Below are 14,594 nucleotides of genomic sequence, written 5' to 3' on the forward strand. Positions count from 1 at the left end.
AAACAGGACAATTTCACAAGTGCTACCACCCAAGAAACTGCAACACTGTTTGCATTTGCCAAAGCAGAATGTTGTGGAATAGACAGAGCTGTCCAAGTCCTCCCTGGACGTGATCCATAGTCCTCCTGCTGCTGCACCCTCCCTTCTCTCCCATTTATTTTCAGAAGCTGGGAGCAGAGCCAGGAAGGCATGGTGGCTGCCCAGAGCAGCCTTGCCCAGTGATGTGATACTGGAGCACAGACTGGAAGATGTCACACAATGTGCTTGGGCCAGCACAGCTTGCCCATTGAGCAGCACATGGCCCACCCCCCGTGTCTTCTCTCCAGCTGAGGCAGTGGCCTCTAGTAGTGCTTGGGAACTGTGGGGCGGGGGACCAAGGGAGCCACTATCTGTCCTCATTGCCTGTGGCAGCCTCTTCCAGCATCTCACTAGACACCTTCAGAGACCAGAGGCAGCAATGTTGCCTACGGTGAGGAAAGTGAGGAAAGTTGAGGAAAGTGGGGCAGTGACAGCATCACGTTCCCCTTTTGTCAGGTACAACTTACTGCAGTAGCCAGGCATAAGCGTGCCTTGTGTGTCACGTGCTTGGGAGGAAAGGACGCTGCATTAAACTGGGTACCTGTGGGAAAAGATGGCAAGTTGGCATGTGCTTGGGCAAGAGATGCATCATAGAAAGTGCCTGCAGTAACTGCCTAGGACAGCCCCAAGTCTTGAAGACAAATTAATAGGAAATGATTTGCTGCCTTCATTACTGAGGATGCAACTTCAAGGAAGAATACATTTTTGTTAAAAGATTGCTACCTGCTCTGCATAGAAACCAATGAAACAATACAACATGAGAGGATTTATATTCTGGTTTTATTTTTACAATGCCTGCTTCAATGAAAGATTCAACAAACTAAAACATACATTATATGCTCAAAACATTTACAGTATTTACAAATATACATTTTTTTTGCTCAATAGGTAATTACAGCAACTTGTGACAGAAGTACAACTGAAAAGAATCACTGGTTCAAAAGTTAAACTGTCCTGTTGATCACATTGTAGTGCTTGGACTAGCAAAAGTAACAACTGGGATAAACATGTTCTGTAGCAAGCAAATGTAATTGTCACTTCACAGTGACAGTTGCTGCTGAGTTGCATTTACAAAGCCTAAGCCAGCTGAATGCTATTATTCTTTCCACAAAAAGCTATGAATGAGTTCAGAAGTGATCTCTTCTTCATTTTAATATTGAACAGTAGAATTGCTGTGTTGTACCTTTTACTGTGCAAAAAGATAGATTTCAAATGGTCTGTTGTAATAAATGCTCAAATCAATTTAACTTCCTTAACTTTACACATGCTATAAAATTACACTAGAAAGTTCAAGTTTTAGAAACAACGAATACCTTTTAATATATATTCTATTTTTTTATTTTACTATTTAAACACAGGATAAAGATATACCGGCTCCAATAAAACTGTGCTTTTTTCATAAGCAACTCCAAGAGTCCCGTGCACAACCAAAGCCTCACCAACAAGTTTATTTTCAAGGTATGCTACTTGGTCATCCTCACTGAGATGCACACACCCTTTTTCTCTCCCTTCTTTTTCAAGCACCTTTCCACACGTTATTCTTCCTGGCTGTGCCATCTTTTAACCTCTGGCTGTATTTCTCTTCCGGTGGAAGGGACAAAATGCAGTCCCTTCCAATTAACAGCCCAAGTGACTTGGCCAGTGATGGACAAGCAGCTTACAACATTTTTAAGAGCCAACCTATTTCAGAGTGTTCCTTCAACATAGTCCTGCTGCCTCCAGGTCAGCTGTAAAAAGTGCCATAAAAAATCTACTTCTGTCAGACACCTGACATAAGCAGGGATTACTCTAGGGCCAGATTTCCATTTCACAGCCATGTGCAGGAGTGCTTCTCCACACACGTGCTGTACACATGGTACTGTGGCCTAAGTGCAAAACAGAGCATGCAATGTATTCATATGCATTGTATTCAACAGAACCAGTCTCAAAATTACAGATAGAGCCTATCATGAATCCTAGTTATTTTCTCCATGATTTTATCCTCAGGTACCACCAACTATTTAAATTTTTCACCTTTTATATGTGTGTATACACACACACGCACATCTATTAATGCTATATACATATACACACATACACATACAGACACGTGTAGCATTAGGATGTTCACTGCATTAGAAACTTATTTACAGTTGGTTGAAAAATGATACTGAATCAAATTACAGTATACCAAAACCAAATTGGCATTTGTGCTTTTTGTTTATAAAGGAATCATTTTCATTGTCTCAAAAAAAATTTAATTTGCATTAAGACTTATCATGTGATAAAATAAGTTAGGAAACAACTAGGACTGAGAAATGCAGAGTATCAGCTTTCCTCATCTGTCCCATCAAGTCTACAGAATAACTGCTTCCTTTAAAAATTCTCCATTCAAATTCCTGTGGTGTTGCCCAGGCTTCCTTGAAGATTCTTGGTAAATAGAAACATGCAAAAAAAAAAAACCATGCATCCTGTCTTGCACCATGCACATCCATGAGATAAAGGTTTCTGTCTTCACTCACTAACATATTAATAAAACAGGACTTCAAAGTGCTTTTAAAAGGGAGAAAAAAATCCCCATTCTACACAGTAGTAAAGAGGCACAAGGAATAAGGCTTGAAATTACGTCTTCAGACACAGACCATCCTCTGGAAACCAAGATCGTAAACTCCAAGTTCATCTAACTCTGCACATTAAGAATTCCATTGTTAGGTAATTGTTAGTCCTGGATGTACACACTTGTTTATAACCCATAACGTTCATTTAAAAAAAAAAAAAAAAGGCAGCTCTGCAGCCCAATCAGCTCAGCTGTACTTCAGTAAAGATAACTTCCCTTTTGAAAGGATTAAATAGTTTCATAAGAAAGCTGATTAGTTAAAAACACAGTTAAGTTTAACCTTCATAGTGACGTAGTAAATATAGGAAGCCTCATAGTGCAGTCTGTAAGGACTGTTTTGAACAGGCAAATGTGTATTTTCTGGCCAATTGTGACTTCAGCAGCTGGCTAGATAAATGATCGACTGCCAGCCTCACCTGTGTTTTCACTTCAGCAACCACTTAACACTAACAAAGTACTGCTAAAGCATACAATATTAAAGAAGTCATCAAAAACAACCAGTGAATTTAAAATTTTTAATAAAATTTGCTGGCTATATAGCTTATTTTGAGTGTGGTCTTACTGTTCTCATCCAGGACAATTTAAAAAGGAAAGTTAGCTTTTTAAAATACAAATCTTGTCAGGCTGGGTACTGAGGAAGGCCTGGTACCATCCACTGCAGGAAATAAAATACATAAACATATGTACTGTTACTTTGCAAGCTGTTTAATTATTTTAGGAGTAACAGATCTTCTGTTTCCTCATGGAAAGTCACAGCATTCGTGTTCCTTTCAGGAAAGAAGCATTCACCTCTTCCAGACCATGAAGTATTCTTCCTTCAGGTACCATCTTTGTGCACATTTATAGTGCTTTTCCACAGAAAGCTTCTAAACAGAGTTTTCACATTGTGCTTCATTTTGACAGACTATCCTCTCAAAGATGGCTGCAGGATCCCTTTTTCAACAAGATGAGATTTCAGGGTTTTATACACATTTAGTTGTTGCTCTGGCTGAAGGACCAACAGCTGCTTCAGTAGTTTGCTGGGATTTGGACCTCTGTCAATGAAAAGTTTTTCTGATGAGCAGCAGCTCTAAAGAAGCTTTTAGACAGCCTTCCATTCCCCCCCCCCGCTGCACAAGCAATGAATTCCCATTTTTGGGGGGGATACTAAAGTATGGATATTTTCTGTCTAACCATCCCCTCAGGATGCATGGCCGAGCATCACCGGGAAAGCACTCTCCTTAGCCAAATACAAACAAAAAGAGAAAAGCATTGCTTGTATGTTCTGTCAAATGGGGATATTAAGAAGGTTTATGACAAAGAAGATTGACTTATTTATTCTTTCTTACTGTACTCACATTCTTCATCAAAAGGGCTTTTTTAGTTTAACATCCATTGCTAGTTTAGCTATATACTACCAACTAAAAGGAAAATGGTCCAAGTCAGGAAAGAAACCCACCAATTAAACTATAGTCCTCTAAATTACAGGAACCTATCAGCCCCATTTTCAGCCACTTATTTACAGCGTACTTCTACGATGGACCAAACATGAGGCAAAGAATCTGTAACTTAGTTATCTCATGATTATTTACTCAAATGTATTTATAAAACTAAGGGCACATATGAGTTTGGCTACCTCCAGTCCCTTACCTTGATTACCCTTTCCCTGGGAACTAAAGCAATTGCAATACAACTGCCATTCCCACAATTTCTTCTTGAAAGCTGGTGTGAGATGATAAGCATTGTTTTTAATAAGTCATCTACTCTTTTTACCTACAGTAAAAAAAAATAGTCTCTCCAACAGAAAACCTCAAGTCCAGCCACTGAGAAATACTGAAGCTTGTGGGAAAAACTGCATCCTCAATATAGAGGCTCTTCAGGAAGCAAAAAACAGTAAGCAGATGTTACAGCAAACAACCCTCCTGCCAGAACCTCATCCTGATACCTCCCTATTAGTAAATTCCAGCAGAACTTGTACAAGGCTGCAACGCAAAAACTTGTTGGTACTTGGGTTACACAGGTTACTGTTAACACTCTGGACATAGCTTGAACATTACACTAATCTTACAAGGGCACACAAATGTGCATTATTAACGATTTTTGTATTTGAAGTCATTGCACAGAACAGATTTAGGAACAAGTCCTACTATTATAATGGTGCAGAACACAACTTGGACTGCAACACAATGGTACTGCACCTATCCAAGTGTATGTATTTTGATTTTCAAAAATCCAATACCTTATGAAACTGGTGATGTAGACGTGAACGAAAGTGGCCATCAAGTACTGACAATCAAAGCGATCCATTATGCCACCGTGCCCAGGGATTGTGTCTGCAAAATCCTTTTGGGTTTGAAGGACAGGGAGGAAAAAAAAATCATGTTAACCGATTCAGATGAAACACACTCATCAAGCATCACTTCACAGCAGTGTTTTAAGGCCGTCATTAAGCTATGGTTTTACTGCGTTGAGCATAAAGTTAGAAAGAGCCTCCTTGCTAAAGAAGTTTTTAACTGCCAAGGTTTGTCAAGGAATGAGAGAAAAAAAAGGAAGCAAGATGGAGCATTCAAGTCTGCATGTACTTGATTCAATTTTGAGGCAACCGTCTCAAGCTAATGGTTGTTGTTTCTTGCCTCTTCAGGATCTGATTCTCCTCTTTATGGCTTTTCTTGCATTGTCTACTAGCAGCTGGTACTGAAGCACTTACTTCAGTACTGAAGTAAGTATCTACTTGCTTCCAGCCAAGTGGTAACTTGAGAACTCTTTCCACTGTCTCCCACTGGCTTCACAAGTCGTGCAGCCCATTCACCTGCTAGTTTTGTCACTGGATTCTTGGTAACGTTAATTAAAAGGCATGATGTGCACAAGCAATATAAATACATTGAACGGCATCACAAAGTCTTGTCATTAATAAATCACTTGTTTAAAAAACAATAATAATAACACTTGGATGCAAGCAATAGTCAATATGCCAGCTTTGTGTTACCTGACCTTGTCTGTACAACAGCTTTATTATTAGTCAAGTGCCCTCAACACACCCTTGGTGCCATTCATGCTCACTTCTGGACCTTTGTCAGGTGAGCTGACTGCCAGCAATAGATACAAGCCCTGTGCTTGTGCTGCTTCAGCAGGCATGGACTGCATACACGCACTGCCTTTAATAACAACCACACAATATCCCTGTCCCTGTGATGGCCCTTTGGCTGCAGAGTGTTGTACTGAAACGGCTGCTTTTCAGAAGTATCATTTTCCCCAAAAAAAGCCTTTCTTCACACCAACGTTCCTTTGCTGCTGTGGCTAACAGGCATGACAGAGCGCAAGGCTGTAGCCAGAGAGCTGCCAGACAAGCTGCTTGGACCAGCGTCAGGAAAAGGATCAAGTACAAATACATGTATGAGAGTTCAGCACAAACAGGTTTATTTATATGCTTCTGTCCAAAGCATGTGCCAAAACCAGTGGACACAGGGAACAAGAGCAACAAGCAACAAGTTCAGAATTACAGCAACCCTACCAAGACATAAAGAAGGTCAGGAGAAAATCTGGGGCTACCCTCTTCCCATACTCCAGCTGCACTTAATGCCAGCCAGGGACACTACTGCCACAAGCGACAGCACACACCTTGCAATAAACAGAGGTTAGCACATCACAACATTTGCCAGTACACGTTCTTGTACAAGGCAGTGCTGCATTGGCAAAAGCAGCCCGACACTCATGCCCAGGTGAGCCTGACATGTCAGCATCTGCGTACAGCATAGACTCTGTAGGTGAAATACGGCCAGCCATAATTTGAAGGGCAAACTGCTGTCAGCAATTGTTAGGTATCTACAGGTTATACAGAGTCATACAGAAGTCATACAGAATTTCTAGGTTGGAAGAGACCTCAAGATCATCAAGTCCAACCTCTGACCTAACGCTAACAGTCCCCACTAAACCATATCCCTAAGCTCTACATCTAAACGTCTTTTAAAGACTTCCAGGGATGGTGACTCCACCACTTCCCTGGGCAGCCTGTTCCAATGTCTAACAACCCAGTTGCCACACATGTCGAGTGTAATTATCTCACATCTTGTTCATCCCAATCACTTTAGCAGCATGACTGAGAAGAGTAATTATCAACCAAAATGCAAACCTAAAATAAAAAAGAAATGGGAACAATATACCTGTATCTGATAAAACAAAGTGCTGCTACTGATGCTTAAAAACAGCTCAAAGATCTTCCTAGAAAGACTAGGTACTGCACTCAATAAATGAAACAAACAAACAAAAAAAAACAACCAACAGAACAAGCACTCTCATTCAAAGAGACAACCAAAACACTGCCAGCTTACAGAAGTGATGACGCACCTTGATTTTGAAAGCTCGTTTAAATCCACTGGCGAAGAATCCTCCAAATGGACCAATTAGGGATGCAAATGTTGACAGGGCAATGCTGTGCATCTGGAATGGGTACATATTCACCGTTTCCTATGTGAAAAATAATAAGCAAGAAAAATAATAAGCAAAATAATAAGCAATGTTTCATTCTAGGCATGTTTCAGCTCAAGTATTTGACAATTGGGCTAGTACAGAGCAAATTTCCACAAAGCTTCACCCTTTCCTAATACAAAAGAATACTTCTCAGCCAAGTCCTTAGTTAATTATATGGAATGTTATCTTCCCCAGCCTAATCTTCCCCAACTCTGCTTTTCTAGATCCATTTCCTATAAAGAAAGGAGCTTTCCACTAATCCAACGATATTTCTGAAGACCAGGTGACCCAGCGCTCCCCAGGCACTGGTTGCTGTCATGCAATTCACTGTCACAGTTGTTCCTTTCAAGTGCTCTTAAGAGACAGACAGGAATTTTGTCCAAGTCTGCAATACTGGCACCGTGCATACATAGGACAATAATGGGAGATAAAAGTTTAACCTCTGTTAATGTTTTTGTTTTACATTTAACTATCTATTGTCCCCCTCATTCCGTCCACAGACTTGAAATTTCATTTGATCTATTAGTTTTTAGGGATAAGAAACTTAATTATCAGGAAGGAGAACAGGTACTCATTGCCAAAGATGATAATCAAGGTAAGCATTTATTTTATTTTACTTTATTTTGCAATTTCGTTTTGGGCCCTTTCAAGTCAATGGCACAGGCTGCAAACTTGAGCACACCTCACCTGGCAATTCTCAATATACAATTCCTGGAGCTGAAAATCCCTGAACCTTCTGTTTCCCATCTGCATTATGAGCAACACTGACTACCTTCTGGAATTATTTTGACTTCCTGTAAGCATTGCTAAAACCAATTCTGTTCTCAAAAGGCCTCTTAGAGATTAGCAATACTACTTGCAAAGTGTATGTGCAAGCACTGTCTACTTTAGGGGTTAATTGACATCTCCCTACCAGATTATTGCAGAGCTGACTGTTCCCTTCTCCTCCCTTACCAAAATGTATAATGAAACTGGACAAAATAAGACTTCTCTCAACCCAGACTACACACTGACTTTATGCAAAAACAAACAAACAAACAAGAACTTTTTACATTTGCCATCAACGCCACAGTTCCTGAAGCAATGGTACACTCACTCAGCATGAAAATATCAAAGCTCCCTCCTGATGCAGTCTTGCCTTTTTTTTAAGTACCACCAGCAGCCATTAATCATTTGCAGTACTCAGTTTTTGCAAACAGCAGCAACAATTTCCCACTTCTGCCTTCTTGTTACATGTGAACTTTTCTCACTATGTGTTCTACCTGTGTAAAAGCAAGCAAAACCCAGTGTCTTTCTCAGCACTGTCTGTCACAGCTCTCTGTGATGAGGCAGCAGAGCAGGGGAGTGATGCAGAAGGCATGTGCCAGCTGTTCCTGTTCTGTGTTCATCGCAGTCACCTCCTCTTTGCCTTCAAGGAGAGATAAATATGCATGGGGGCATGCATCTGTGCACATGTGTGGGCATGCACATGTGTGTGTATAGATGTATATATGTGCTGCTAAGTGTGGGCATGTGGGTGTATGTGTGTGTATGGGCATGGGTGTGCATCTCTGTGTGTTTCTGCTTAAGTACATGTATGTGATATGAGTGTATTTATGTCTGGGGGATGCATGTATGTACGTGCACACATTTATGCACATGGATAGGTGTCTGGTTGTGTGTGGTAGATGTATATATGTCTGGATGGGTGGAGCTGCATGTGGGGGTCTGTGGGCGTATAGATGCATGTGTCTGTGCAGAAGTGTGCACCCCTCCATGTGGGGATATGTATCTGTGGGATGGTGAGGGGGTGGCTGTGTGTGTACATAGAAACAACTACATAATGAATCATTTATATAAAAATTGGTCACCTATACAAATATGTAGATATGAAAACCAGTCTGCATGCATTTCTGTCGGGTCTGTACCTGTGAGAGTTCCCCCCACGCCTGTGACTCAGGCAGCAGTGCTTTCCCCAGCAGGAGTGATGGTTCAGATCCTGTCAGGTGAAGATTCAAGGTGTCTCTTGCCAGAATGTGCAGGCTACATGCACAGAAAAGGGTTGGTGACTCCATTACAAGCACAAATCCTATTCTAACTGCAGCTGCACACTCACTGCAAATGGAATCAAGTTCTACTAACTCAAGTATTTAGCCTTACTACTAACTCTGGCCTTTACCAATTTTCCACAAGATCCTAACAGCTTACCTGAATGACATGCAGTACAGTGAACAGCATCATCCACTTCCTGCACAAATACCAGCAATGAGGACAGAGATGTTTCCTCATGTGGCTTCAGCAACGCCTTTCCCTGATGACCTCCTCCCCATGTGAGCAAAAGTTCATAGTGTCAATTCAGTTCTTATCCCTCAAGACCCACCTACGTTCATGTACCTTTCTAAAAAGTTTTTATAAAAGTTTTCAAGCTGGGAATTATAATTCCAATTTTAATTAAAACCTTGTGTTTTTTTTTTCTTACCCATCCCAACACAGCCCGAAGCAATAGTGGCACCGAATACTTCTTCATCTGGAAGAGCTCCAAAGGTTCACACTCTGTCACAAATCTATTGGTTTCACTCTTATATTCCACTGGGCAGACAAAGTACTGATACTGAGCCAAGAAATAGGAAAACTGGAAAGCAGAAGAACAACTCGTCAAATATGCATTGGTTGATACAGTCAAAAATCATACTGTAATTGAAGGCTTTATTATCTTTTGTAATAAAGAGACCCCCAATGGAGTAAAATCAGCCCTCTTTTTAGGTTGGAGAATGCCTCAACAAGGGAGGTGGATGCCAACCTTCAATGCCTTTAGGAACCATTTCCCATCTTATTTTTCTTTTCCTATCTCTCAGGCTCCTATCTAGTGCATATTTCTGCACTGTAATATCCCCAAGCATTAACTACTCATTATTTCTTTAGAGTTCACTTCTCCATTCAGTCCTGAACTACTGCTACTACAGAGTTGTCACCTATAAGTTCCACTGATCTTGTTGATAAGTTACATAGAAAAGCAATTATTTTACGTTCCTGCTTTCTTCTATGCATATCATTGGCGTAAAGCACCTGTCTAAACCCATGGGCATTCTGTCAGGAGAAATTATGTGTTAGGATGCAAGGCAACAGCCTGAAGTTGCACTGGGGAGGTTTAAATTAGACATTAGGAAGAATTTGTTCACAGAGAGGGTGGTCAAGCCCTGGAATGGGCTGCCCAAGGAAGTGGTGGGGATATTTCAGAGCTGTATGGGCATGGTACTAGGGAACAAAGCTTAGGGATGAGATCTGGCAGGTGAGGTTGGACGTGATGATCTTGAAGGTCTTCTCCAACCTGAATGATTCTATTTACTGAGCTATTCTACATGAACCTATGCAAGAAAAGTTGTGTTGTTACTTACAATGAATCCAAATACAACTGTGGAGATGCCACCTCCAATGAACCCTTCCCAGGTCTTTTTGGGAGACAGCTAGGCACAAGAGAGAGAGAGAGAGAGAGAGCTGCATCAATTGCATCACTGAACTTTTTTTTTTTTTTTTAACCACCTGGACCTTGTTTGCAGTAAGCTCCTACTTGTGAGCATGTGCAAGTGTCAAACGCTGAATGTCACTGGCTGCAATCTCTGAGCACTATAGATAGAAAAGCAGGGCCAGGGGCAGGCAGGGAATCTGCCAAGGTTGGACAGTCCTCAGGAGATGCTTGCTCCCTACTTAAGATGGGCAAAAAAACACAGCATCTAAATGCAAGCATAGAGAGACCAGCATAGCAAGCTGTTTTCTTCATCAAATTCCATCAGACTTCCTATTTGGGAGCAATTTATTATCAGATCCAACCAAATACGCCAAAGTTAACATTGCAAGGACATGAAAATAAAAATTTGTATCTTTCTGTAGGGTCTTGCAAATACTACCAAAATTGGAAGATTACTGCTTGAGCCCTTCTCAATGCTACATCAATGAGACCAGATGAGGAACATTACATAAAGCCTTATTTCAAGCAACAGTTTTTGAAGTAGTATGCAGTTTAGCCAGCACGTGCTAATCCAAAAAGAAAGCAGCAATATTTAACGATGTAACAGACCACAAATTCATCATACTACATTGATATTACATTCACAGAATTGTCTAGGTTGGAAGAGACCTCCAAGATCATCTAGTCCAACCTCTGACCTAACACTAACCAGTCCTCCACTAAACCATATCACTAAGCTCAACATCTAAATGTCTTTTAAAGACCACCAGGGGTGGTGACTCAACCACTTCCCTGGGCAGCCCGTTCCAATGTCTAACAACCCTTTCGGTAAAGAAGTTCTTCCTAAGATCCAACCTAAAACTCCCCTGGCGCAACTTCAGCCCGTTCCCCCTTGTTCCTATCACTGGGCACGTGGGAGAACAGACCAACCCCCACCTCGCTACAGCCTCCTTTAAGGTATCTGTAGAGAACAATAAGGTCACCCCTGAGCCTCATCTTCTCCAGGCTGAAAAACCCCAGCTCCCTCAGCCACTCCTCATAGGACTTGTTCTCCAGGCCCCTCACCAGCTTCGTCGCCCTTCTCTGGATTCTCTCAAGCACCTCGATGTCCTTGTAGCGAGGGGCCCAAAACTGAACACAGTACTCGAGGTGCGGCCTCACCAGAACCGAGTACAGGGGGACGATCACTTCCCTAGCCCTGCTGGCCGCACTGTTTCTGATACAAGCCAGGATGCCGTTGGCCTTCTTGGCCACCTGAGCACACTGCTGGCTCATATTCAGCCGACTATCAACCATCACCCCCAGGTCCTTCTCTACCTGGCAGCTTTCCAACCACTCATCTCCCAGCCTGTAGCTCTGCTTGGGGTTGTTGTGCCCCAGGTGCAGGACCCGGCACTTGGCCTTGTTATTGAACTTCATATAGTTGACCTCAGCCCATCGGTCCAGCCTATCCAGATCCTCCTGCAGAGCCTTCCTACCCTCGAGCAGATCGACACACGCACCTAACTTGGTGTCATCTGCGAACTTACTGAGGGTGTACTCGATCCCCTCACCCAGATCATCGATAAAGATATTAAAGAGAACTGGCCCCAGTACTGAGCCCTGGGGAATGCCACTAGTGACCAACCTCCAACTGGATTTGACTCCATTCACCACAACTCTCTGGGCCCAGCTACACAGCCAGTTTTTAACCCAATGAAGCGTACGCCAGTCCAAGTAATCCCACTTTGCACTTAAAAATCCCTAGAAACCAGATAAATTATGTGTTTTCTAGCAAATGTCTAACATGCAGTACAGCTGAAACTACTGACCTCTATAAACATAATTTTGAACAAGTATCAAAAATGCTGTGAACTGTAAGAACCTGTTACTGAGTCAAGTACATACCTTAATTAATGGAGTTCTGCCAAAGAAGAATCCAAAGATGTATGCGGCAATATCATTGCAGATCACACTTGAAATGGGCACCAGAAACCTAGAGAAAGATGCACAGAAAGTTTCAGAAGTGGGAGGGGGTAGAAGGTGCCTGAACCTAAACACGGAACAGAAATAACTTTAAATGAAACAGCAGCATTTTTGGTTGGGATTTTTTATCTAATATTTAGAAACAATTATGTTTCATAATATGTTCACTTAGTTCCCCCATAAGCAACATATTGAGCTATACTGATGTTCGTGTTCAGCCAATACAGACTGGTAGAGATCCACAGTAGTTCAACTTATAATTTCATTTTAGCACATGAGCTTAAAATGTCAACAGGTTGGCTTTTTCTATCAGATTGAAGACTAGTACCACTTAGAAAGAAATCAAAAGAAATAAACATGTTAATGTTACTGGTAACATCAAAGCAAGCAAATCCCTTATAAAGTTCAATGATACCTACATTTAAAAAAAGAAAAAATATTTTCCTTTTCTTGCTCGTCATTTTGCAGCAGCCTGTGTTAGCTTTTTAAGTGGTCTCTGCATGTAAACATCATCTGATTTTTCTACTAAAACATGTTAACCTCTTTTTCCCTTTTCAAAGCAGAAATGTATTAGTAAGATTGGAGTCAGATTCTGTGACCATCTGCCAAATTGTCTGGTGCAATAGTAGCAGAAATGCTAATAAGAAATAGGCAGCTAGCTCAAAAACTAGGTTCACTGTTTTACATATGTACAAGTTCACCATGAAAAGAATTTGTTCATACAAACTCTGTCAAAGGCTTTTTTTTTCCTTTTTAACTGTGAGCATGTCTTTTCTGTAATGATCTTCCTTGTTGAGAAAAGAACAAGGAACACATGAAGTATTATGTCCTTCGAAGTACACATTATCTTCCATGTTCTTCTTTCTGTCTCAACTCACAATTTACACTCTCCCTAAAGAGGTGTGGGGTGTAAAAACATGGCATCTCGTTAAGGGAGAAGTTTTAAAGTCATCAAGTTTAACTGCATCATCAGAATTTAATATGCAGTGGGAAGTGAGGCATTAGGACAACCAAAAAACAGTCAAGATTTACATTCTGGAGGGTTTTGTTTTGTTTTTAGGTCAACTGACTTTACCTGTACATACAAAATTATTAAAAACACTTCTCCCTTTCCCAATATACATCTTGCTCTTGGAGACTACCATTAGTTAGCAAAAAAGGGTAGTCTTTGCTATCATTTCACCTGAACTTCATACGGACAAGACACACAGTTTAAGACCACCGATACCTGCCACTTCACTTGCTGGAGCTATTCTGCTTGCTTGCTAAAAACAGAAGAGAACACATTTTGAGTTACTTTGAAAAATCCCCAGCGTGTTGTTTTTAACCTCTGAGGTTTTCATGTCCTTGAAACCTTCTGGAAAGAAGGTCTCAAGCTGGACTCCTGACACCAGATTTGATCTTCCAAATTAAATGGTTCCATTTCAGTAGGACTGTAGAACCTCAAGCTCCCAAGCAGCTGAAAAGAAACTGCTGCATGTTCCCATCTTCACCAAATGCCATGGGAGATAGTGGACCATACTTGGGATTAACCCTGATCCTTGCACATAAACGAAGCAGTTGTTTGAAACTACCATACTTGTGGCTGCCTATCAAGCTTAAGGGGTTTCTGCCCACTGCCCTATACCCTTTACGTCACTGCTCCCACCACCTCCGACTCCCCCTACAACTAAGCATGGATGCTTCTTACTTAGTGCAGCTTCGACTGCTCTCGTGGTTATTCCCTAACTCCCTAATTAGATCTCTCCCTAATTAGATCTGCTATGTAACAGAGCCAACCTTTCAATGCAATAGAGTTACAAATTAGTTTGTTACTTTTTCCCTTACCAGATCATGCCTTCAAAGAGATTTTGGATGACTAGATGAGATTGAGTTACAGTGATCAGCAAAGTGACATGAGTCCATGCGAACTGTTAACAATGCAACAACACAACAGTTAGTGAAAACACCAATCAGTACACCTCCATCAGTACTGGCACGTCAGCTAGAGGAGCCCTGAGGAGCTCACAGGTAGACCAGCTCTAGCAGTAAGACAAGAGATGCATGCATACAGTACATCACAAT

General features: G+C 41.3%; 1 protein-coding gene across 2 annotated transcripts in view; it reads right to left on the reverse strand.

Annotated features, from left to right (window-relative positions):
* Nucleotides 1-839: 839 nt before the first annotated feature.
* The window catches only part of CDS1 (CDP-diacylglycerol synthase 1), a 29,412-nt gene continuing 15,657 nt past the window's right edge, over nucleotides 840-14,594 (reverse strand). For both annotated transcript variants that reach the window (XM_072036808.1, XM_013096177.5), the window contains exons 7-13: nucleotides 14,358-14,440; nucleotides 12,453-12,540; nucleotides 10,495-10,563; nucleotides 9,579-9,731; nucleotides 6,998-7,117; nucleotides 4,893-4,996; nucleotides 840-3,708 (exon numbers count right to left, since the gene is read on the reverse strand). In XM_072036808.1, coding sequence (XP_071892909.1) covers nucleotides 3,579-3,708; nucleotides 4,893-4,996; nucleotides 6,998-7,117; nucleotides 9,579-9,731; nucleotides 10,495-10,563; nucleotides 12,453-12,540; nucleotides 14,358-14,440 — 747 coding nt within the window. In that variant the 3' untranslated portion in view covers nucleotides 840-3,578. The remainder of the gene's footprint in view (nucleotides 3,709-4,892; nucleotides 4,997-6,997; nucleotides 7,118-9,578; nucleotides 9,732-10,494; nucleotides 10,564-12,452; nucleotides 12,541-14,357; nucleotides 14,441-14,594) is intronic.

Source organism: Anas platyrhynchos, chromosome 4 (genome assembly GCF_047663525.1).
Source record: "Anas platyrhynchos isolate ZD024472 breed Pekin duck chromosome 4, IASCAAS_PekinDuck_T2T, whole genome shotgun sequence".
NCBI classification, from domain to species: Eukaryota; Metazoa; Chordata; class Aves; order Anseriformes; family Anatidae; genus Anas; species Anas platyrhynchos.